The 23,739-nt window shown below is 40.6% G+C and overlaps 1 protein-coding gene across 1 annotated transcript in view; it reads left to right on the top strand.

Moving 5' to 3' along the window:
• LOC117522958 (protein eyes shut homolog) overlaps positions 1–23,739 on the top strand; it is a 159,987-nt gene that overhangs the window by 89,347 nt on the left and 46,901 nt on the right. The window contains exons 6-7 of the mRNA XM_034184378.1: positions 4,461–4,582; positions 9,266–9,525. Coding sequence (XP_034040269.1) covers positions 4,461–4,582; positions 9,266–9,525 — 382 coding nt within the window. The remainder of the gene's footprint in view (positions 1–4,460; positions 4,583–9,265; positions 9,526–23,739) is intronic.

Genomic DNA, 23,739 nt, shown 5'->3' with positions numbered 1-23,739 from the left:
TACCAGGATGAGCTGCTAAATCCATAATGCGCAAATGGACAACACTGTCCTCTCAAGTGACACAGATGGAGCCTGGTAAACAAAGAAGACCTTGTATGGAAGATTCAAAGTAGAATGATAGCAGTGTTCAAGGAGACATGCCATTATATAAACATATAACATCCACCATTGCAAAAATAAAAATACATAAATAAATTTGTGGCATACATGGGTATGCAAATATGCTTCATCTGTAAACATTTGGTTAGGTAAGATTGTGACTGCATACGTCCAAATTATATCCTTACACTTTGGTCACTCACTTGTAGTATATACGGCAGTAATGGTTGAGATAGTATGTAATAACCAACATTAAAATTTGGATGCATGGATGGGCTTAAAAAAATTGCAAAAAATAATGCAGAGGATTAGGGTTTTTGGAAGAAATAATGATTCTTGCTGTTAAGCCAAGCTCAGCAAATACACAACAAATAAGAACAAATGATTGATCATTTCAGTGCACGTGAGGAGTATAATCGCCAGGCAGTATTAATGATTGATATTCGGTTTCTATTTGCAAGATAAAAGGAAGGGTTATTGCAAGTCACGATAGGTCAGTTTTGAAGGACACTGCCTCTGTGCATGATATCATTACAATATGGCCTCTCTGCAACTGTCTGGAGTTGATGTACAATACTGACCTCATATGGGGTTCATTATGCATCCTTGATCGACAGATTTACATGCAACAATTTGAAACCAAGGAGGCGGGTTGCCACTGTTGCTTCCAACTGCTGATTTATACTGTAATATGATGATTACTATTTATCAAATTATCACGTCCGCCAAGGATGTAATAAAATCATCAACGTTAATTAATTTATTTATTTGTTTGTATTTCTGCCTCTCTGTCTTTTACCAAGATTACATCAAAACTACTGCATGGATTTTGACTGAACTTTAACTGCAGATAGATATTTGGCCAAGGAAGGATCCATTACATTTTGGAAGTGATCTGGATCCGGATATTGGATCAAGTTTCACTTTATATAGGCTTTGAAAGATTACTGTTAGCAGGATTACATCAAAACTGCTGCATGGATTCTCACCTAATTTGCACAACAAATACATATTAGGGCACAGAAGATTCCACTGAATTTTGGAGGTGATCCACATTGGCGGACATCAGAAATCTCCAATTGCTGTTGTTTATTGTTGTGTTGATGTTTGTTTCAGAACTTCTGTAGGCATGATAACATGTTTTACAGTCATAGTTTAATGACAGCCCAGTCAAAGCAGAGAAATAAATAAATAAATAAATAAATATATATATATATATATATATATATATATATATATATATATATATATATATATATATATATATATATATATATAATATATATGTGTAACGATACACAAAAATCACGGTTCGGTACGTACCTCGGTTCATTTTCGGTACAGTATGGGAACAACAATTTATCGTAACATTATACAGACAGGAAAATAAAATAATTTCAAAGTGCTGCCTGTTAATAAGTTAAATAAAATGTTCTCAAATAAATGACAAATGTATGAAGTATTATAAAAAAATCCATTCCTATTAAACAGCTTTGAACAAAACCTTTCCACAAGTAAAGAGCAGCACAACGGTTCCAGCATGAAGCCCTGTTCAATTTTATTCAACCTTCATATTTTTTGCCAGAAAAATGAACTTGTCCAAAAGTGTCACACTCTATAAGGGATTTTTTTAAGAAAATTAATGTTAAAGAATCCCTTTACTTTTGTACAATTTATTTTATTTTCTTCTTCTTCTTTTATTTTATCTCTTTCTATTGAGGCTTTTCAGGTTTCAAATACTGCAAAACTTCAAAGAGGTCACCGCGCTGCGAGATGTCAGTAACATTGAGAACTGTATTGAGACGCTGTGATCGGGCTGCACTTTAACCGCTGCACACGGACAACACCATTAACATCGCAACATAAAACTATTTTTATATTGTGCCTAAAACTCTCGTGAATATATTATCTGGGTTTATAGACATTGCATTTGTTTTATGTAAACATGAGAGAATCACAGGCTGTCTCTCCGTTATTTTAAATGGGAGCTGCTGTGAGCTACGCTTGCTTCCTGATCATGTCGTTCGGATGGAAAGTGAAGTTTGCTCTTTAACGTCTTGATTATTATCTTTGTTCCAGACTAATATATATAATATGTCTGAAATTTGGTTTGCGTTTAATAATTCCATGCAGATTAAACGTAGCAGACACAGATTATTTGTTATAATTGTTTTAGCAACTTTCAGGGTATTATGCATGCAGTCTCTTATTAACGTGATGAAAAGCATAAAAAATTACATTTTTGTAGTATAATATTCATTTACAATTGTCATCATGTGGATTCTCTGTTGTTTTGACTGTAGCGACTCTCTGGCTCGCAAGGGATTATGGGATACGTGAAAACCCTGAATTAACTGTTTCTTTTTTGTTTGTTAATATATCTTTTTAAATAAAGTTTTCAAATAAGAAACCTTGTGAGAGAAGCAAAAAAGTGAGTAAAACCACCTTTAAAATATTTAGAACCACAAATAAACTTGATTCTTGGTTTGTTTTTTTACTTTGCCTTTAAAATTGGCCATCACTTGTTAAAATAAAATAGCTTCTCAAGGCCAGGGCTTCTCAAAGTCTGGGGACTATTTAATCACAGCACAGCAAAAGAGGTCAGTAGGCTGAACGAGTCCAAGTGAGGAGGATTGTAGATATCCCTCCGCTCAGTGTTTTACAGGGTGCTGCAGTGGAGAAGGGGGAGACCCGCTGCCGCTCGGTGACAACAGAGACTTTCACTTTCATTCACCAAACATCACAAAAGTCTCCGGTATTGCCAGGAAAAGTAGCTAGATTTGTCGTCAAGAGGGTTTGGAAAGTTGGCAGGTTTAGCAAGAAAGTCGCTAAGTTGGCAACAATGAATGTAAACACACTCAGCGCGATCTCACCCGTGAACAGCCCTGTACCGAACCAAATGTCCCGTACCGAAATGGTTCAATACAAATACATGTACGAGGTCTGTCCAAAAAGTAATGAAAGACGTGCGGAGGATTTCGCGTGTCGGGACGGAGCCGCTCATGGCGCACAACAAAAAAACACCTCAAATCTCAAACACCTAAAATCATACATGTTAGTTCCTGTCTGTTACATGTTTTGCAGTAGTCAGTCAGCTATGAGGAGCTGAGTTCAACAATACCCCAGCAGAAGGGGCCTGGCTGCTAGGCTGCTACAAAAAGGTCATTTACATTCAACCTTTTGACTCAAAATGCATAGAACACTCAGGCAAAATGCACAGAACACTGCCATCTACTGGATGGGAGTGTGAATAGCAACCAGTGATCACATGGTCACTATTTTTTGTGCAGAATCACACTTAAACAGAATTTTCAGCTTTGTGTATATATATATATATATATACGAGGTCTGTTAGAAAAGTATCGGACCTTTTTTTCAAAAACCTGATGGATTTGAATCACGTGTGCTTGCATGAACCAACCTTGAACCTTTGTGCGCATGCGTGAATTTTTTCACGCCTGTCGATTGCGTCATTTGCTTGTAAGCAGCCTTTGTGTGAGGATGGATGTAGTCTCTCTGTGTTTTTTCTTTGCAAGGAAATGGCGGAACGACTAGAGCAGAGCGACTGCATCAAATGTTGCCAGAAACTGGGCGATAGCCAGGTGGAAACCATTCGGATTATTCAGTCGGCTTTCGGTGACGATGCTATGGGCATCACACAGATTAAGGAGCGGTACAACTGGTTTAAAGACGTCCGCACAACGGTGGAGAGCGCGCCACGCTCTGGTCGGCCATCGACATGCTGAAATGACCAGGTCATTTCCAAAGTGAATGCTGTGGTGATGTGGGACCGTTGTGTGACTATCCGAGAAATTGTGGAAGAGGTGGACATCAGCACTTTTTCTGCACATTCCACTGTGCAGAAGATTTTGCCATGAAAAAAGTTGCAGCGAATTCATGCCGATGGCTTCGGCACGAAGCTGACGGAGCAAAAGCGCCACCATGTTGAAGTCTCACAGGACATGTTGTAACATGCCCAGCTCTTCCACCATTCGGAAGATTCAGACGGCTTTCGGTGGCTTTTCCATCATGTGACTATCCGAGAAATTTGATGCAGTCGTGCTGCTCCAGTCGTTCCGCCATTTCCTTGCAAAGAAAAAACGACGAGAGACTACACCCATCCTCACACAAAGGCTACTTACAAGCAAATGACGCAATCGACAGGTGTGAAAAATTCACGCATGCGCACGAAGGTTCAAGGTTGGCTCATGCAAGCACACGTGATTCAAATTCATCAGGTTTTTGAAAAAAAAAAAAAAAAGGTTGGATACTTTTCTAACAGACCTCGTATATATAATTAGATGCTGCTTTCCTTCTTTTTAAAAATATGCTTTAAAAGTTCTTAATTTTTTGTATTGCAGAGCTATGAGTGTGTGTGCCACTCCGGCTGGGAGGGGAAGTTCTGCCAACAAGAAATTGATGAATGTTTATCACAGCCCTGCAAAAACAACGCCACCTGCACAGACCTTCTCAGCAGCTACAAGTAGGTATGAGAGCAAACCTGAAGGCAGCGTCCTCATGAGGTGCATCAGTCACTTCATAAATGCAGAAAAAGAAGCCGTTCAGAGATAGCAATATGCCCTTCCATTGGCAGCACAGATAATGAATTGCAGATGGCAGGTAAAACAAATGAGTCAATCAATGGCTCGCAGCATGAAAAGGTTTCAGGGGATCTACAGCTCGTTGGAGGAAAAAGCTTGTGTATCTGCTTCGGCTAATGCCCCTCTCGCTGGGGAGATATAAAACTGCTTAAAGTGAAAAACTTGGAAGGATAGATTGGTGGGTTGGGGATCATATAAGTGGTGGGGTTTGCAGAGCTTGGATATTCACTGCCACCAAGTGGAATATTCAGCTTTTCTTTACACCACATACACTCACCACACAAACACAGATTATCTCTCTTTCCAGTCCCTATCTCTTTCTGTTTCTAACATTCATGTTTTTCCATATAATCCAAACTCAGCACCCTAACCTCCTGCATCCTACATTCACATCTGGAAGCAGCTCTGACCAGTGGTGCAATTAACCCATGAATCCTTCACACGGTCTCACTCAGAGATCCAAGTAGGAAGTGACCACAGAAATTACTATAACATACAGTCAGGTCCATATGACTTTAATTTTTATCTCAAGGGGCTTAAAGCCCTGGTCCCACCAAATTATGAAGGATGAATAATGAGTGACGCAGCATGCTTTTTTTTTTGTTTTGCTATGAATGGATTTATTTAACTATTGTGGGAGAATGGTGGCCCTGAGAGGCTCTTAGAGGCAGTACGAGGTCTGTCCAAAAAGTAACGGACCTTTTTATTTTTTTCAAAAACTATATGGATTTGAATCACGTGTGACTGCATCAGACAAGCTTGAACCTTCGTGCGCATGCGTGAGTTTTTTCACGCCTGTCGGTTGCGTCATTCGCCTGTGGGCAGGCTTTGAGTGAGCACTGGTCCACCCTCCTCGTCAGATTTTTATTGTCAGGGAAATGGCTGAGAGGCTGCCACTTTGCTCCATGAAATTTTTTTCAGAAACTGTTAGAGACAGCCAGTTGGAAACCATTCGAAAGATTCAGATGGATTTCGGTGAAGATTCTGTCGGTGTCACACAGATTAAGGAGTGTTAAAACCTTTTTAAAGATGGCCCACAGCGGCGGAGGGCGCGCGGCGCACCGAGCGGCCATCAACAGGCTGGAACGACCAGATCATTTCCAAACTGAACGCTGTGTTGATCCGGGACATCGTGTGACTACCACAGAAATGGCAAGAGAGCTGGACATAGCACTTTTGCGGCACATTCCACTGTTACAGGAGATTTTGTAATGAAAGACGTGCGGAGGATTTCACGCGTCGGCACGGAGCCGCTCATTGCGCGCAACAAAAAAAACACCTCCGTGTTGGAAACCATTCAGAAGATTCAGACGGCTTTCGATGGCTTTACTTCCAACACGGAGATGTTTTTTTGGTTGCGCGCAATGAGCTCCTTAATCCGTGTGACGCCGACAGAATCTTCACCGAAAGCCATCTGAATCTTTCAAATGGTTTCCAACTGGCTGTCTCTAACAGTTTCTGAAAAAAATTTCATGGAGCAAAGCGGCAGTCGCTCTGCCATTTCCCTGACAATAAAAATCCGATGAGGGGGCTGGACCAGTGCTCACTCAAAGCCTGCTCACAGGCGAATGACGCAACCAACAGGCGTGAAAAAACTCACGCATGCGCACGAAGGTTCAAGCTTGGCTGATGCAATCACACGTGATTCAAATCCATATAGTTTTTGAAAAAAATAAAAAGGTCCGTTACTTTTTGGACAGACCTCATATATTCAGTTAACGAGGCTCATCTCTGAGCGTGGCACTAATTTCAAGATGTTCAAAATTTAGCAACAACAGAATGGGGCAGTTTGTGTACAAGTTACTACGAGGACTAACCAGGATTATAGAGGTACATTTGTAGCGAGGACGAGGCTGTAAAAGCCCATCATCTGAGCACCTACCAGCTACGAGGATTGGGAGAGGCTATTTTTGGAGTGGCTCAGCCCTCTTGCGCACACAATTCCACCTGCTTTTTTCTTCCCTCTGCTCCATGAAGTGGAGAATGAATTTGAAGCAGCAAAAAGGTAATTCATAATGTTTTTATTTTAATAGCTTGGTAAAACAGTTGCTTGTTCATTCATTGTATATGATCAACTGCAAAAGTATGTCTATGATAGATTTAATATCTTGTTAATGGATCAGGAGCTCTGCTGTGTGTGCGCACTGTGTGTGCGCAGAGGCAGCTGTCCAGGAATGCAGAATGGCAGCGTGTGCAAAAGAGCGATTTTGCAGCCATAAATGGACAAACACAAAGTTAAAAGTGGGATCACAGTGTAAAAATGACTGTGTGTTTAAAGCCACAGAAGAAATAAAGCCAGCGAGCTGCGGATGGAAAGGAACCCAGTGAGAAGGAGTGCAGAGGCGGCTGTCCAGGAATGCAGAATTGCAGCGCACGCAAAAGAGCGATTTTGCAGACATAAACGTACTAACACAAAGTTAAAAGTGGGATCACGGTCTCAAAAGAAATAAAGCCAGCGAGAGGAAGCACAGAGGCAGCTCTCTGGGAACCTGTGGTTCAGTTCTAGCTGGTCTGGTGCATTTAATGACTCTGGGACATAGGTGGACAGCAGCCTGGCGCATGGCGCACTCCTGCTGGACTGTACTGGAGCATCTATTTTTGGACTGCGTTTAAAAAATATGACATCTTACATGCTGCTGTGAATTGAAAACCCACACTTTAAAGGGACCAAGTGTGGGAGGGCTGGAGGTTTGGACTAAACCCATGCCTAAACGTGCACCAACATTGCATTATCATTGCGCTACATGGATCGTATGTGGCTTGACGTGGATCATATGCGACCACACGAGCCACTCGAGGCTGGACGGGGCTCAAATGACAGGTTGGTCGTGGCTCACTAGAGGCTGATACTTGGCACATGTGAGGTACAAAGAGGCACATAGAGGCGCCTTAGTAGCGGATATGTCACGGCTTAAAACGTGGATCATTCTTCAAGTAATCGCTGACACACCCATGTGTGGCTCATTATTCATGGCTTATTATTAGGTGGGACCGAGACTTAACACAAACATGGTATTAACCAGTTAGGAATCACAGCAATTTTTATAAGTACTGCCTCCGCTTTCACAACCCATAACTAATTGGACAAATTAAATCTAAGTATGATTTTTTAATGCAAAGCATCACTTTCACAGCCAGTTATCTTCAGACACGTCAGGGGATGGCTACTGGTGTACCAGACAATGGTTGTTGGCACTAGGGCTGCAACTAATGATTATTATTGTAATCAATTAATCTAGTGATTTTTTTTATTATTATTAATCTATTCATTATTTTCAGATAAGTCATCTTTGGTTCATTTACCATTAAAGTGTAAGCATAAATTATGCCAATAACCTATAACCTTACATACAAGTATTTTGTCATAAAAATGTATTTTACAACTTAAAAATAAATAATAACCTATAAAGGATAGAAAATGCCAAAAATGAAAGAAGGCAGTCATTGGTAAATAAATAAATACATAAAAACATTTTGCACACAGCTTTGATTTTTCTTGAGATAAAAAAGAATAAATAATATATATATATATATATATATATATATATATATATATATATATATATATATATATATATATATAATGTATCGGGCTGCAAGTAACTATTATGGTCACTATCAGTTAATCTGTTGATAATTTTATGGATTAATCCATTAGTTGTTTGGTCCATAAAATGTTAGAAAATAGCTGAAAAATAGTGATCAGTATTTTGCAAAGCCCATGATAACATCGTCAGACTTCTTCTTTAGTCCACAAACCAAAGATATTCAGTTTACAGTCAGGGGAGTAAAGAAACCATAAAATATTCACATTTAAGAAGCTGAAATTCACAGAATTTGACACTCGAAAAAAATACTAAATAATTAATCAGTTTGAAAAAATAGTTGTCAATTAATTTAACAATGAATTAATAATTGAATAATAATTGCAGCTCTATTCAGCACACCTATGACCCTCGGATCAACTGCAAAGTCAACATAATGGTGTGAAATACATATTCATGCCATGATGAATTATTTTTAAAATAACAATTGTTTAAATCTCAGTTTCAGAGTTACAGTGAAATCAAAGCAGATACTTATTCATGTGAGTGGGGAAACACACGTGAACGGAGTGTATTAAAAGCAAACTCTCTCTGCTGCTTTGCCATCACTTCGACTGGAGGCAGCCTGGGGCAGGTTCCGCTCACGTCGGGATCATCCAAGCCTGGAAAAAAATTACTACAAAAATATTAGGAGTCGAGGACAATCTGTGCCACATTGTTCCCGTGCCATTCTGAGCTCACCGAGGTTGGGAGTCCGCTGACCTCTGAAAAAGAGTAGTGCACCAGTCAGAAAGCAACTCTCACAGATATGAGTGTATGGACACAGTAAAAATGTTTTATTTCACATTGGCACATATGGATTTAAAAATGAAAGGAAAAACAAATCCTGGGCGATAGGCACAGCCCTGTGACTGACTCACAATGATACCAAATTAGTTCCAGGTTGTTAGAATTGTTTAGTATTAACAATAGAGAAGAATAACCTCAATGACGCCGTATCTCCTCTCCTGTGTATCCGAGTTGTTTGTGTTCACCAGGCTGGACAGGTGTGAACTGTGCAGAGGACGTGAACGAGTGCGATTCTGGACCCTGTCTAAATGGAGCTCAGTGTCAGGAGTCAGACGTACCTGGGGAGTTCTCTTGCACCTGTCCCCCCTTCTTTGGAGGCTTGTTGTGCAGCCAGCCTTACGACCCCTGTGACCCTCTCCACGATCCCTGTCTGCACAACTCCACCTGCCTGACACGCTCCAATGGAACAGCCTCCTGCCGATGCCCAGCTGGTGAGTGCACACATGATGATAGCCTCTAAATAGCCTCTAAATAGTGTAATTTTATTTTTGGCCCTTTTTACGAGAATGATGACATAATTTTTTCTCAATAGGAATGTAAATTGAGTGCAGAGATGGTAGCTGCGGTGCATCCAGAAAGTATTCACAACGCTTTGCTTTTTCCACATTTTGATATGTTACAGCTTGATTTCAAAATGGAGTACATTAATTTTTTCCCTCAAACTTCTACTCACAACACCCCATAATGACAACATGAAAAGAGGTTGGTTTATTTTTTTACATTTTTGCAAATTTATTATAAATGTCTTCTTCTTCTTTGGCAATCCGGTCTCAGGATACCATCTGTGCACCTCTGGGAGTGATGCTTCTGTTGTGGCTCCTGATGTGGCTTAGAAGTCCACTCCTTGATCTGCATGCGCTGTTGCATACAGTACATATGTGGTGTATGGTTGGGGGTGCATTTGTCGCTACATTTTTCCTGTATAAATGTACATCTACGTAATAAGTATTCACACCCTTTGCTCAATACTTTGATGATGCACCTTTGGCAGCAATCACAGCCTCAAGTCTTCTTGAATATGATGCCAGAAACTTGGTGCACCTATCTTTGGGCAGTTTTGCTATTCTTCTTTGCAGCACCTCTCGAGCTTCATCAGGTTGGATGGGAAGTGTTACAGCCATTTCCAGATCTCTCCAGAGATGTTCAATCAGATTCAGGTCTGGGCTGTGGCTGGGCCACTCAAGGACATTCACAGAGTTGTCCTGAAGCCACTCCTTTAATATCTTGGCTGTGTGTTTAGGGTCATTGTCCTGCTGAAAGATGAACTGTCACCCCAGTCTGAGGCCAAGAGGGCTCTGGAGCAGGTTTTCATCCAGGATGTCTCTGTACATTGATGCATTTATCTTTCCCTCCATCCTGACTAGTCTCCCAGTCCATGCCACTGAAAAACATCCCCACCGCATGATGCTGCCACCACCATGCTTCACTGTGGGGATGGTGCCTGGTTTCCTCCAAACATTATGCTTGGCAATCAGAATCAGAATAGCCTTTATTTCCCAAGTATCCTCAAAGAATACAAGGAATTTGTCTTCAGTTTGAACTGTACTCTCTCTGTACAAGCATGTAAAAATGTACACTAAACCAGGGGTGGGCAGCGAGGGCCAAGACACTGCAGGTTTTCCTTGCTACCAATCACCTCAGCAGGTGCTGATGAGCGTCTCCCCTGAAGATAAACACCTGATCGTTAATGAAATCACCTGCTGAGGTGATTGATAGAAAGGAAAAGCTGCAGTGTCTTGGCCCTTCATGGTACATGATTGCCCACCCCTGCACTAAACACTAAATAATTCACAATAAAAATTACAATAAAATTCACAATACAAAAATGTGCAAATGAAAATGTTCAAATACCACTACAATGTGTAGTACAAAATGTGTGTAAAGGAGAACCTGATAAATACTGTATATTTAAGTTGAGGTACTGTACATGAATTAGTGAGTTTTTTGGCAGGTTTAATTGTTCATCAGTGTGATGGCCTGTGGAAAGAAAGTGTTTCCGTGTCTTGCTGGTTTGATGTAGAGTGCTGTGTAACGTCGACTAGAGGGGAGGAGTTTAAATGCCAAAAAGTTCTATTTTTGTGTCACCAGACCAGAGAATTTTGTTTCTCATGGTCTCAGGTGTTCAGGTGGTCTTCAGGTGCCTTTTGGCAAACTTCAGGCAGGCTGCCATGTGCTTTTTACGAAGGAGTGGCTTCCGTCTGGCCGCTCTACTATACAGGCCTGATTGGATATATATATATATATATATATATATATATATATATATATATATATATATAGATAGATAGATAGATAGATAGATAGATAGATAGATAGATAGATAGATATGTGTGTGTGTGTGTGTTTGTAGATGTATATTCATGCAATCACTGTGTACTTCAGCAGGATGAAAAATATTCCCTTCACAGTTTTGTATGCACCATTTGTATCTCCTCTGTGGAGTGCAGCAGTTTTCCTACATAGTTACCATACAGACACAATGGCTGTGGTTCGTGCATAAATCATTTTTTGGTGAACCGTACTTGGAGCACGACTGACAAATTCATCTGCGAAGGTTTTTGCAGGGATTATGCATGTTTTAAGATGCTGCTTTTGTCCCTGACTATGACAACTATATTCAAACATCCTAAATCTGCTGAGTAATAAAAGTCCAAGCACTGTAGCTGTCATTGACTGGTCAGATTTTATAAGAGCAATAAATGTAAATCAAGCTGTTTTTGTGTAACTGTTTGCTATAGTTGGACACACATTTGCTGTGTTTTATTGTTTACAACTGTACTATTGGAATCAGTTTGCTGGGCAGAGGTGCTTGGCATTGCTGACACCTTTGAATGAGAAAGGTCATTGTTCTTGGGGTTCTGGTTCTTCCTGTTTTACTCTACTGTTGTGAGACTAGGATGCTAACCAGTGACCTAAGACAACAACTTGATGTATTGGGTCCTCTTTCTTTGGAGTATACTTGGAATGACTTTCTGTCAAATGAACAGTTGCTCAGTTAGACCACAGTAAGATGAGTACTGCTATTGGAACTTCAGCTCATACATTTTGGCCATGTTATGCATTTCTCTAGATAAGATCTTGGAAAGAGGATCACTACTAGAGCAGGTAGCTCAGTGGATAAGGAGCCAGCCTGGCAATATGCAGGCCTGGGTTTGAATCTTGTTCATACTGCCTGGCTGTGACTTTGGACAAGATACATAATCTACATTGTCTCAAGTAAATAGGTACCAGCCTTGGCTGGGGAAGTAACCTGCATGGGGGAGTCATAGAATCATCTGCTTGATGCCATGGAATCTGGAGATAAGCAGCACCAACAGGCCTCAGGGTCTATATATGATTCTGGATGTACCTGCCTCAGTGTTGAGTATACCAGTGACTGAAGAACGCATGAGAGATGCCTGTGCCAGATACATGGTTACTTTTGAGAAGTGGAGATGGACCAGATGTATAGCTGGGTGGTTGCCAGTCAAGACCCAATGCAGTTCTGTGGTTTGGTAGATGCAATGAGTGGCACCATGCTCCCAGAATTGACCTGACCTTCCTACTAGAATTTTGTGTAAAGAGCACTCAGTTTTCTCATACAAACACTTTTTTCCCCCTAATTATAAGAACTCACCCACTCTAGTCAATGGTTGCCCACCTTATCATTGTCTTCAGAGAAACAACTCGAGATGAACAGATATTCAATCAGTTAAGCCTGGGTTGTTGTCATTCAGGTTTACAGTAAATCAGATGTGAACATATGCATGCTTTCCCCTCTTCTTATATATACTCAATGCCCGCTTAAATTCACACTGCAGTTGGTTCATCTCTTTAGGGAATTGGATTCACTGCCATTATGTTCCTTTCTTGTACACAAATAGTGGCACTGAGGAGGTGGAAGTGATAAATGTGCCTAAAATGGATACACTGTTATCTTGGCTGTCTGATTTTATAAAATTCTGAACAACTCTTGCATAAACTGATCTAAAAACAGATCAATAAACATTCACTGCCATTTCATTAGATATGACTGTATGAAAGAAAATAACAGGAAAACAGTATCAGACATAAAAGTAACAAGAAGATATAACAGCACAAGGAGCCCAGTTTAAAGGAACCCTAACCCTTTTATTAATGTTTAGTGATGTTTTTAATTCCATGTATCCAAATGAATAAATGTATGCGTGAGTATTTATGTCTGTAGTGGGTATAATAGCACTTACAGGAAAGAAATGGATTTTTAACATCCTGTGAGATTTTAGTTTCATTAAATTTGCATGTATTTTTAGGATTATTTTCTTGTTCCTGTTTTTAGAGTTCCCATAATATATTACAAAAAATATAGCTGAAATTATTAGCATAGCATTTTATTTTAAAGAAAGAAGTAATGCCCTTACACTATACCATCCATGAGGTCATGTTCCCTTACGTAACACAAACCATACCCCAACCCCTAAAATAACTATAGTGCCATTCAACCTTATAACTCATTCATTGGTATTCTTTGGTATTCACCAATGTTTTTTTCCCCTAACAAACTCTTAAGCCCCCGTCACACAAGCAAGAATGTGCAGGAACCAGCCTGACACAGCAAATATTGCCATAATTGCACGCAGTCGGGAGGAAAAGAGGCATGGTCAGCAGTGGCAGAACTCATCCAGATTACCTCAACCCCACCTGCACGATGGCATCCAAAGCGCATGTAGACAACAGGTAGATAACACAAACTGCTGTCAGATGGCCATAAAAGGCGTTGAAGACTGACCGATGTCCAAAACATCTGGATGACAAACACGGGACCAGAGTGGGAGGGAGTGCTGTGTTCTTCCGTTTGCACAGTCCCTGCCGGTACTGAACAACCAATGTATGGACCAGACTCACGCCATATGTGTCAAAGCCGGTATGGTGCGGTCACTCACTCAGTCATGCAATCACATCTGCACTTGTCATCCACTTCCCAGCACTAATGACCTCACATGCGTGTGGCTGGAGCAGAGGTGCTGGACTGATGGCATGATCGCTGGGTGTGTCTGTTCACAATGGCTGAACGAGCAGCTATGTGTGTGCATGTGTGCGTCGGGAGTGGGCCATGCTGTCCCATGCATTTGCTGCAACCTTTCCAGGAAACTTTAATTACTTTTTTTGTGTTTTGGCTCACTTCAGCAGCACAACGCAATTCTGGACACTTGGTTGGATTATCACATGGGATTTATTTTTGTGTGGTTGATACAGCACACAGCAGCCAGGTCAGAGGATTTTAACCACAAGCTGTGGTCCCGGCTCTACATCCACACTGAGCTGTGAAACACTCCAGGACCTCTGTTGGAGGTGAGATTCATGTTTATTAATGCTGTCACAGCCTGGCACAATAGTTCCATGTCATGTCTCCTACAGAGTTAGAAGGTGATCATATATTACAGTGGTGAGATCTGTTCAGCTCAGAGCCTGACGCATGCAATGACACGTCACTGCGCATGAGACTACGGAGAGGCGCAGCTGCCCGTGATATATACAGATATGATGGCGGTAAAAGGTGATGCAAATTATTGGTTGACTTAATGTGGTTTAAAAAAGGAAAAGTTTGCAACAAGTGTCATGCTTAGTTATCATGTTATGGTGTAAAATATGTCACATGTCATAGAATCCAATGTATGTCGGCATTGTTTGACCTTTAATTTGGAGACGAGGCATTTAACACAGTCAAAACTATTCCATTTATTAATCCAAGTAGCTCAACCAATAATTTGCACTACGTTTTATTAAAACTGGAGCAACTTTAACTTTTGACACCTGTACAAACTAAAATTGACCTTTGTCATCATTCTTAATGCTTTTGCCCCGTAACTCCATAACATTCAGTCACAGATAGTCCAAATGATACCTTTTTGGAATCTTTGTGATTGGACAAATAATGTGGTATACTTTTCAATATGATTGGAGCATTTTTAGTTTAACCCATGTGTTATTCTTCAATTGACCCCTACCTGGCCGTCAATTGAAAATTCAAGTGGCCAGTCAGTATTTTCAAAAGAGTAATGTTTAAGAATTATTTGTGCCGGATTTTCAAAAGAGTAATGTTTAAGAATTATTTGTGCCGGATTTGGTACCTGTATCACCCAGTTATCTGCTGCACTATAGTTGGTAAAATGCCACATCTTACATCTATGTGAAACTGAATGTTGCATGACAAAAAAGATGCGACTTTAACCTATATTGAAATGAGGTATATTTGAAAAAAGCAATGTGCTACTGTCAGGTCCGTTGCCCTAACTGGACCTGGCACTTAAACTGTGCCTGAGATCGTATCCTGCAAAACACAGTTTCTCAAAGCACAATCACATAAAAAGAGACAACATTAGACAGAGATCTCTTTTGTGAGCTTTGCGCAAAGGGGAGAAGCTTCGGAGTGAGTGTACAAACCTAAGACCAACCTTGCTTCTCCTGCTCCTCTCCGCCGCCCCTCCAGCGCTCTGCTCTTTTATTAGAAAAGAAAAAAAAAATCATAAACAAGACAACATAGCATCAGGGTACATTGTGTTTGGGGAAGGGAGGGGTGAACGGTTGCTTGTGAGTTACGGTTTCCTGTGAAACATGCTCATTTCTTTCACTGAAAGAAGGGAGTAAGCAGTTAAGTTTCGATGTCAACAGAGTCCTGAAGCAAGCTTTAGTTCATCACTGTGGCTGAGCAATCATTTAGCTTAAATGCAGTATATATGAATGGGTACATAATTATTATGATTAAATGAGTAAATGAAGTATAAAACAATATAATTCAGACAATAATAAATGTAGAATCCTTTAACAAGTCAGCTAAGACACATATTCTTTCAGTCTTGTGGCTGGTTCCACTTCCACATCACACAGATAACAGATAGTTGATACAATTCATTTCACAAGAAGCAGAAACGTAACTCAGACTACTTTTGATTACATTGAATATCATGTAAGCAGGCAATGATTAACTAAATAAATGATAACAACTCATAAAATCTCCATCAGCTACACATTGTTCAGGTTTTGCTAATGGTGCACTCATCAGCCCCACATTTGTCACTGCAGCCACTTCTCGATTAACTTGTTTTTCTACTTTGGCTCCTTTCTCCTTTGTTTCACTATTCACTAATTAACTGTCCACACAAGTCATTTGAGTAAGTCCATTAGTGTCATTGTGGCAAGGGATGAAGACCCTTGAAGTTGTGCTTCTAACTATTTACAGTGTTGTAACACCAACAACAAACTCACATTAAAAATCTTGGCAGTACTTCTCCACACTGTTTTAAGAGCATTTAAGGGAAAGCAATGCTGAAGACAGATGGACGTCACCACCTTATATACTTAGATGCAATCTACCAATGTTGCAGTTTGCATACTATCTTTAAAAACTGGATTTGAATACTGGAAAATTTAAAAAAAAATGAATTTAAGTCAATCCTCTTGGTTCCAATTTCCTTCTCCAGATCTCTCCCCACATTGCTATCAGGTTGACACATCTAATAGACATTTTCACTACATGTCCTCCTCACCCAGTCTGTTTTCCTTCAGGTCTTTCTTTACTCTATCCACCCACCTCTGCTTTGACCTTCCCCATTTTCTCTTCTTTTCCTGACATACGAGGGCTGTCAATAAAGTTACGGTCCTTTTTATTTTTTTCAAAAACTATATGGATTTCATTCATATGTTTTTACGTCAGACATGCTTCAACCCTCGTGCGCATGCGTGAGTTTTTCCACGCCTGTCGGTGATGTCATTCGCCTGTGAGCACTCCTTGTGGGAGGAGTCGTCCAGCCCCTCGTCGGAATTCCTTTGTCTGAGAAGTTGCTGAGAGACTGGCGCGTTGTTTGATCAAAATTTTTTCTAAACCTGTGAGACACATCGAAGTGGACACGGTTCGAAAAATTAAGCTGGTTTTCAGTGAAAATTTTAACGGCTGATGAGAGATTTTGAGGTGATTCTGTCGCTTTAAGGACTTCCCACGGTGCGAGACGTCGCTCAGCGCTCTCAGGCGGCGTCATCAGCCTGTTCAAGCTGAAAACCTCCACATTTCAGGTTCTATTGATCCAGGACGTCGTGAGAGAACAGAGAAGTTTCAGAAGAAGTCGGTTTCAGCATTTTATCCGGATATTCCACTGTTAAAGGAGATTTTTTTAATGAAAGACGTGCGGACGGGTCCGCGCGTCGGGACGCAGCCGCCGCGACGCTCCGCCACAGGAAAAACACCTCTGTTGAAAGCCTTAAGGACAAGTTGGAACATGTCCTGCCTGTTAAACAATTTCTCATATACTCACTCCACTGAAAGCCATCAAAAGCCGCCTGGATTTTACAATGGTTATCAACACGGAGGTGTTTTTCCTGTGCCGCCGCATCGCGTCGGCTGCGTCCCGACGCGCGGATCCGTCCGCACGTCTTTCATTAAAAAAATCTCCTTTAACAGTGGAATATCCGGATAAAATGCTGAAACCGGCTTCTTCTGAAACTTATCTGTTCTCTCACGACGTCCTGGATCAATAGAGCCTGAAATGTGGAGGTTTTCAGCTTGAACAGGCTGATGACGCCGCCTGAGAGCGCTGCGCGACGTCTCGCACCGTGAAAAGTCCTTAAAGCGACAGAATCACCTCAAAATCTCTCATCAGCTGTTAAAATTTTCGCTGAAAACCAGCTTAATTTTTCGAACCGTGTCCACTTCGATGTGTCTCACAGGTTTAGAAAAAATTTTGATCAAACAAAGCGCCAGTCTCTCAGCAACTTCTCAGACAAAGGAATTCCGACGAGGGGCTGGACGACTCCTCCCACAAGGAGTGCTCACAGGCGAATGACGTCACCGACAGGCATGGAAAAACTCACGCATGCGCACGAGGGTTCAAGCATGTCTGACGTAAAAACATATGAATGAAATCCATATAGTTTTTGAAAAAAATAAAAAGGCCCGTTACTTTATTGACAGCCCTCGTATTCAGTCTCTTCTCTTCACCTGTCCAAACCACTTGAAAGTATCCCCTTGCACTTCTTCTCCTGCACCCCCTTCACTGCCCATGTTTCAGCTCATTATAGTATGCTTTACCTCGTATACTGAGACATTTTTACTGTTTTGTAGGAAGCTTTCCTTCATATACTTTAGCACTAAGTGGCAGTGGCCTTGGTGGCCAGCAGACCTAGCCCTTAAAAATGAAAGGAATGAAAAAAAATTACTGACAAGCTTAGTTCAACTAACACGCAATTTCAAAACCACACAAATGTTGAAAGCAGAAGTACCCAAATTCTTTCCGTTGAAGGGTTATAAATCAATCTTGGCATAAAGCAAAAGGCCAAAATTAAACAATGTTTTGCACACATGCAATTAAATTACAATGTAGCAGCTGTTAAAAAAAGCCATAAACTTCTTCAGTGCCATTCAATTCTCCCTACTGCAAATAGTCGCATTGGAGCGAATGTAGAGGGGGTGCATTATTATTATTTGCCTTATTTTGAAGACATTTGCAGTCAGCCGTTCCTCCAGTTGCACTCAAACTGGTGCAGCCAGCATTAAAAATACATCAAAATAAGTGCTAACCAGACTTGACAAACCAAGTAACAAATAAATGCATACCATGTAACAAAACCACATCTCATTGATTTCACTAAGAGACACAAAGCAATTGTTGGATGGACTTAATGACACAGACTAGATTTGACCTGAACATTTTGCGTACATAGCCAAAACATATCATCACTTGCGTGCAGTCTAAACTGATAAAACTAAGGTCTTCATATCTCCATCTGGGACAACAGGTGTCATGAAATATTATGTTCTTTGCTTATCATGCTGACACAGACACAACGCGAGCATGTCACCCACATACAGTGTGAAATGCAACACTATGTGGACATATGCATGATTTCCCCTGACTCATCCAATCACATAACTGCACTGATCTATGCAGCAGAGCAAGGCCTGCCCACCTGGGGGTTGGCTGAGCACAGACTTAAAATGTAGGTGGATTGCAATGTCAGGGATCTTGTTTGCAATGTTGTATGGGACACACAGGTTGTATGCTTTGATATTTCAAAGTTCCACATGACGGACATTAAATATCCAATTGCATTTGTCACCTTTATGTCTTTTGACTCTTTCATTTGTCCAGCCACAGTCTATAAGCCGGTGAGCAAATGCATCCCTAACAGCTAGCAGTGCAAAGTAAAATCTGATGTCACTTCCTGCCAAGTGTTCACATTCTTGCAAAATCGGATAAACCTAAAGGCTTTCTTGTGGACACAAAAAATAAAACATGGACATCAAATGCTGTAAACAATGGGACCAGAAACTTGGTTGATTGAGGGGAAATGGATGGTGACAAAGCAATTCCCAATCAAGTTTTCCAATATGTGGTAGAAAGAATATATTTATACTACTTCAAAACACAAAATTAGTCGCAACCCTGTGCCTTACTTTCTTTTGGTAAATTCATACAAAATCGCTTCTTGTGGCTCGTGTGGAGATAAAACTGTTATTTGAGGTTTCATCAAAAAATAACCATTCACTTCTTTGATTTAGTGCATTTTTCACAAAGTCTAAGTCTGTCACTAGGTCTACATGTCTGACTGACAACCACACCTGCTTCTAATCCATCACAAATCTAGCATTTACCAACAGGTGGCAAAAATATCTATGGAATATTATCAAGGCAAAACAAAGTTGCTTTTGTGATTTATGAAGTGCATACAGTACAAAATGTGTGGTTTCCTCATTTGCCCTTTTAATGTGACCTACAACACAACATTTAGTGTTTTGTGAGTTATCATGTTAATAAACTAGCAGCATCTGACTCATTAATTTATTTTGTCACTCAGTTTTAGAAAGAATGTGTCTAGGTTTTTCCAACACGGATCAAAATATTGCAGGATTGGCTTTAGAATTTCCATTGACATCTTGAGACATCTTTATTCCAAAAATGTAAGTACATCAGCTTAAGCACAACTAAACTGGCACACAGTCGAGTGTTGAACCATGCTGGAATAGTTCATCTTACCCACATAACAGCTGTAGAAGACAGTTTATTGAGCCACATTTCAAGTCGGTAAGGGTCTGAGACTGTCACGTAAATGAGGCAGTTTTTTTTTCCTTTTCTAAAAATTTAATTAGCAATTGTCAGAAAACAAAATGTTTTATGGGAACAGCAGCCTATTGCAAGTCATTTGTGGAACAGCTTTCATCATGCTGTGATACTCAAAGTAAGCAGAACACTGTGTGCATACAAAACATACTGTTTGTTCTTTTGTTCTTCACATGCCCTTACAAACTCATTCATAAATCCCTCAGACGTTCACATCCACTGAGACTAGTGTTCTCACATACACACATTCACGAAAGCACAAGAAGCTTCTGTTCATTAAATTCATTCGGTGGCACTGTCTGACGTATATAAAGCAATACGAACATGTTAGTGTGTAATGGGACTGACAAGTTTACTTCAAAATTATCTTTATTATGTTTATCGGGAAGATGGCTGGAAATGTTATTATACTGGATGCATTAGTATGCAGGTTAAGACGCTCAAGAGTTGTACTGTGTGTAATGGTTCTATCAGTATAGAGATGAAAAGATGTTGCCAGTTATAAATAGAGTGGCTGGGTTAGCTTCAGAAGGCTTCCTTGGAGAGGAATAGAAAATTAGGTGCTGGCTGCATACATTACACCGAGAGCTTTGCGTGGGCATAGTCAGTTTCACTCTGTACAAGCAATATGTGACTCTCAATAAACCCTTCCTACATGTAACCACTACTCAAAAAACACTGACTGGTTATACAATCTATGGCTTAATCCAGTAGACAATTTTACACAGATTTTATTTACAATTTCCTATTCTACAAGGAAATCATGAAGACCTTATATTACTCCCTCAACTAATTAAATTTGAATCTTTCTACCTGTGTCTGCCAGTATCCCTAGATTTACTGCCACAGGCATGCACGTATACACAAGACAGAAAGTCAACATCATCAATGTTACCATATTATAACATCAGCACCAATTAACCATTTCATTATTTTATTTATTTATTTTTTATATGATGATTTGTTCTATCAATAACATAATTACAGCACTTGAGAAACAGAGTGAGGAATCTGAAGGGTGTTCAATTATCCTGGATTGCAATGACATCAAGGCTTTCAGTGACTTTCTGGAATTGTCCATCAAAAGTGTAACTGTATGCAGTGAAAGTGTTGAACTTTCACAGCCCTTTGGTTACCTCAGCATTGACACTTTTATCTCTGGATCCTCACCCTCTGAGATTGAGGGGTGTCTGGGACGAGCTTATGGACTCACTTAACAGAGGTGTTTGACGAAATCTAAAATCTTTGCAATAGCATGGAGATTCAACTATTTAGGGTCCTAGTGCTTTCTGTCTTACTGTGTGGTTGTGAGACTTGGATGCTGATCAGTGACCTAAGGTGACAACTAGATGTCTTTTGTATTAAGTCCACTCAGAAGATCCTTGGGTACCGCTGGAAGGGCTTTGTGTCAACAAATGGTTACATTGGGAGATTCAGATGAGGAGTATCACTTTCATTGTGAGGGAATGACATTTTTGCCATGTGGTGCATTTCTCTGGACATGACCGGGTGGTTGGAGAAGGCTACACTAACAGCCATGTTTTACCTAGGTACGGCAGACAAATGGGTAATTTTGTGTTTGCTCTAGGGGTTGGTAAGGTTATACCTTGCTTGTGTGAAGCGCCTTGAGACAGCTTTGTTGTGATTTGGTGCTATATAAACGAAATAAATTGAATTCAATTGAATTGAGACATAGTGATGGGCCAGTTGCCAACCAGGACCCAGGAGGATTGTGTGATGTGGTTTGTACCTCAGACAAACTACATTGCAGAGACTTTGACAATGATGTGTGGCCAGAGAATGATCAGTTTCTCAAAGGTTGTATAACTGTTTCACAATATTATAAAATCAAATACACCTTTCGGTACTATACAAAATCGAAGAAAAATCAAAAGCTTTCATTGCCTTTAAAAAACAAAGTTTGTCCAGCAAAATGTAAACTTTACAAAGATTGCAAAATTCTAAATGTATAGCTTCCAGTTGCTACAAATGTGGTTGTCCAGCCAAATAATAATGCCCACCCCCACTAACAACCAAACCTTAGGAGATACCACAAGGCTGCGGTGCAAAAAATTGCAGCCTTCTAAAACAAATACCATGTTACTCGTGGAGATCCATGGGCTGTAGATTGGGTAGTGCTTATGAAATAAGTAGCTGACATTTTTCAAGGGTGGTAAATAAATTATGAAATTGTTTAGGTTCTTGTTATCATATAAACACAATTATTATTATCATTATTATTGTTATCCTCGAAGTACTCCTGGAAGGAATACTTCGAGGATCTCCTCAATCCCATCATCACGTCTTCCGAAGAGGAAGCAGAGACTGGGGACTCAGAGGCGGACTCATCCATTACCCAGGCCGAAGTTACCGAGGTGGTTAGAAAGCTCCTCGGTGGCAAGGCTCCTGGGGTGGATGAAATCTGTCCTGAGTACCTTAAGTCTGGATGTTGTGGGACTGTCTTGGCTGACACGCCTCTGCAACATCTCGTGGCGGTCGGGGACAGTGCCTCTGGATTGGCAGACCGGGGTCCCCGGTAAGGTCTATTCCAGAGTACTGGAGAGGAGAATTTGACCGATAGTCGAACCTCAGATTCAGGAGGAGCAGTGTGGTTTTCGTCCTGGTCGCGGCACACTGGACCAGCTCTACACACTCGATGCGTTCATGGGAGTTCGCCCAACCAGTCCACATGTGCTTTGTGGATCTGGAGAAGGCGTTCGACCGTGTCCCTCGGGGCACCCTGTGGGGGTGCTCCGGGAGTACGGGGTCCGTGGTCCTTTGCTAAGGGCTATCCAGTCCCTGTACGACCGCAGCAGGAGCTTGGTTCGCATTGCTGGTAGTAAGTCAAACCTGTTTCCAGTGCATGTAATAAATAAAAGCACGCACACACTCACTTTTAATATGAAGATTATTTACTGTCGCCTGCTGGAATGGCATGTGAGTCCAGAATGTAGTTAGCAGTGTTAGCTAATATCCATAGCGTCTCGAAAAATATTAGTCCTATCAATGTTCCTTTTTATCCGCATTCATCCTTGACCCAAAATACATAAACATACCAAACAACAAATGTCAGTTGTCCTTAGTGTCTCGAAGTTCCACACACTCATTCTGAGCTTTTTGTCTTTTCCACATTCTACTGCAATCATGTTCTTCTAATTTTAGACACAAACAGATGGTGGTGGAAGACATCAAATGCAATACACTTCACACTTGTGGTACCAGCAACAAAACTAAACTAATTAACTAACTCAACTGACAAACTACAAAAACACAATAAATGAATTACACTAACAATACTGTTAAACTAACATGAACCGCAATTTTAAAACCCCAAAACCCCAAACTCCTATGATGCATTTCACCACAACATTCAATGTTTACTGATTCACTAAAATTGCTAATTTCTCCAAAAATATTTGTCCAATCAACTTTCTGTTTTCACAACATTCATCCTTGACCCAAAATACATAAGCATACCAAACAGCAAATATCAGTTCTCCCCAGCTTCTGCATGATCAAAGCCATATGCACACACCCACGCAGAGGCCACTTGGCTATTATAACATAGATGCTTCA

The sequence above is a fragment of the Thalassophryne amazonica genome, chromosome 13, assembly GCF_902500255.1.
Source record: "Thalassophryne amazonica chromosome 13, fThaAma1.1, whole genome shotgun sequence".
Lineage (NCBI taxonomy): Eukaryota > Metazoa > Chordata > Actinopteri > Batrachoidiformes > Batrachoididae > Thalassophryne > Thalassophryne amazonica.
The sequence above is the reverse complement of the archived record's forward strand: the minus strand, read 5'-3'. Positions and strand labels throughout refer to the sequence as shown.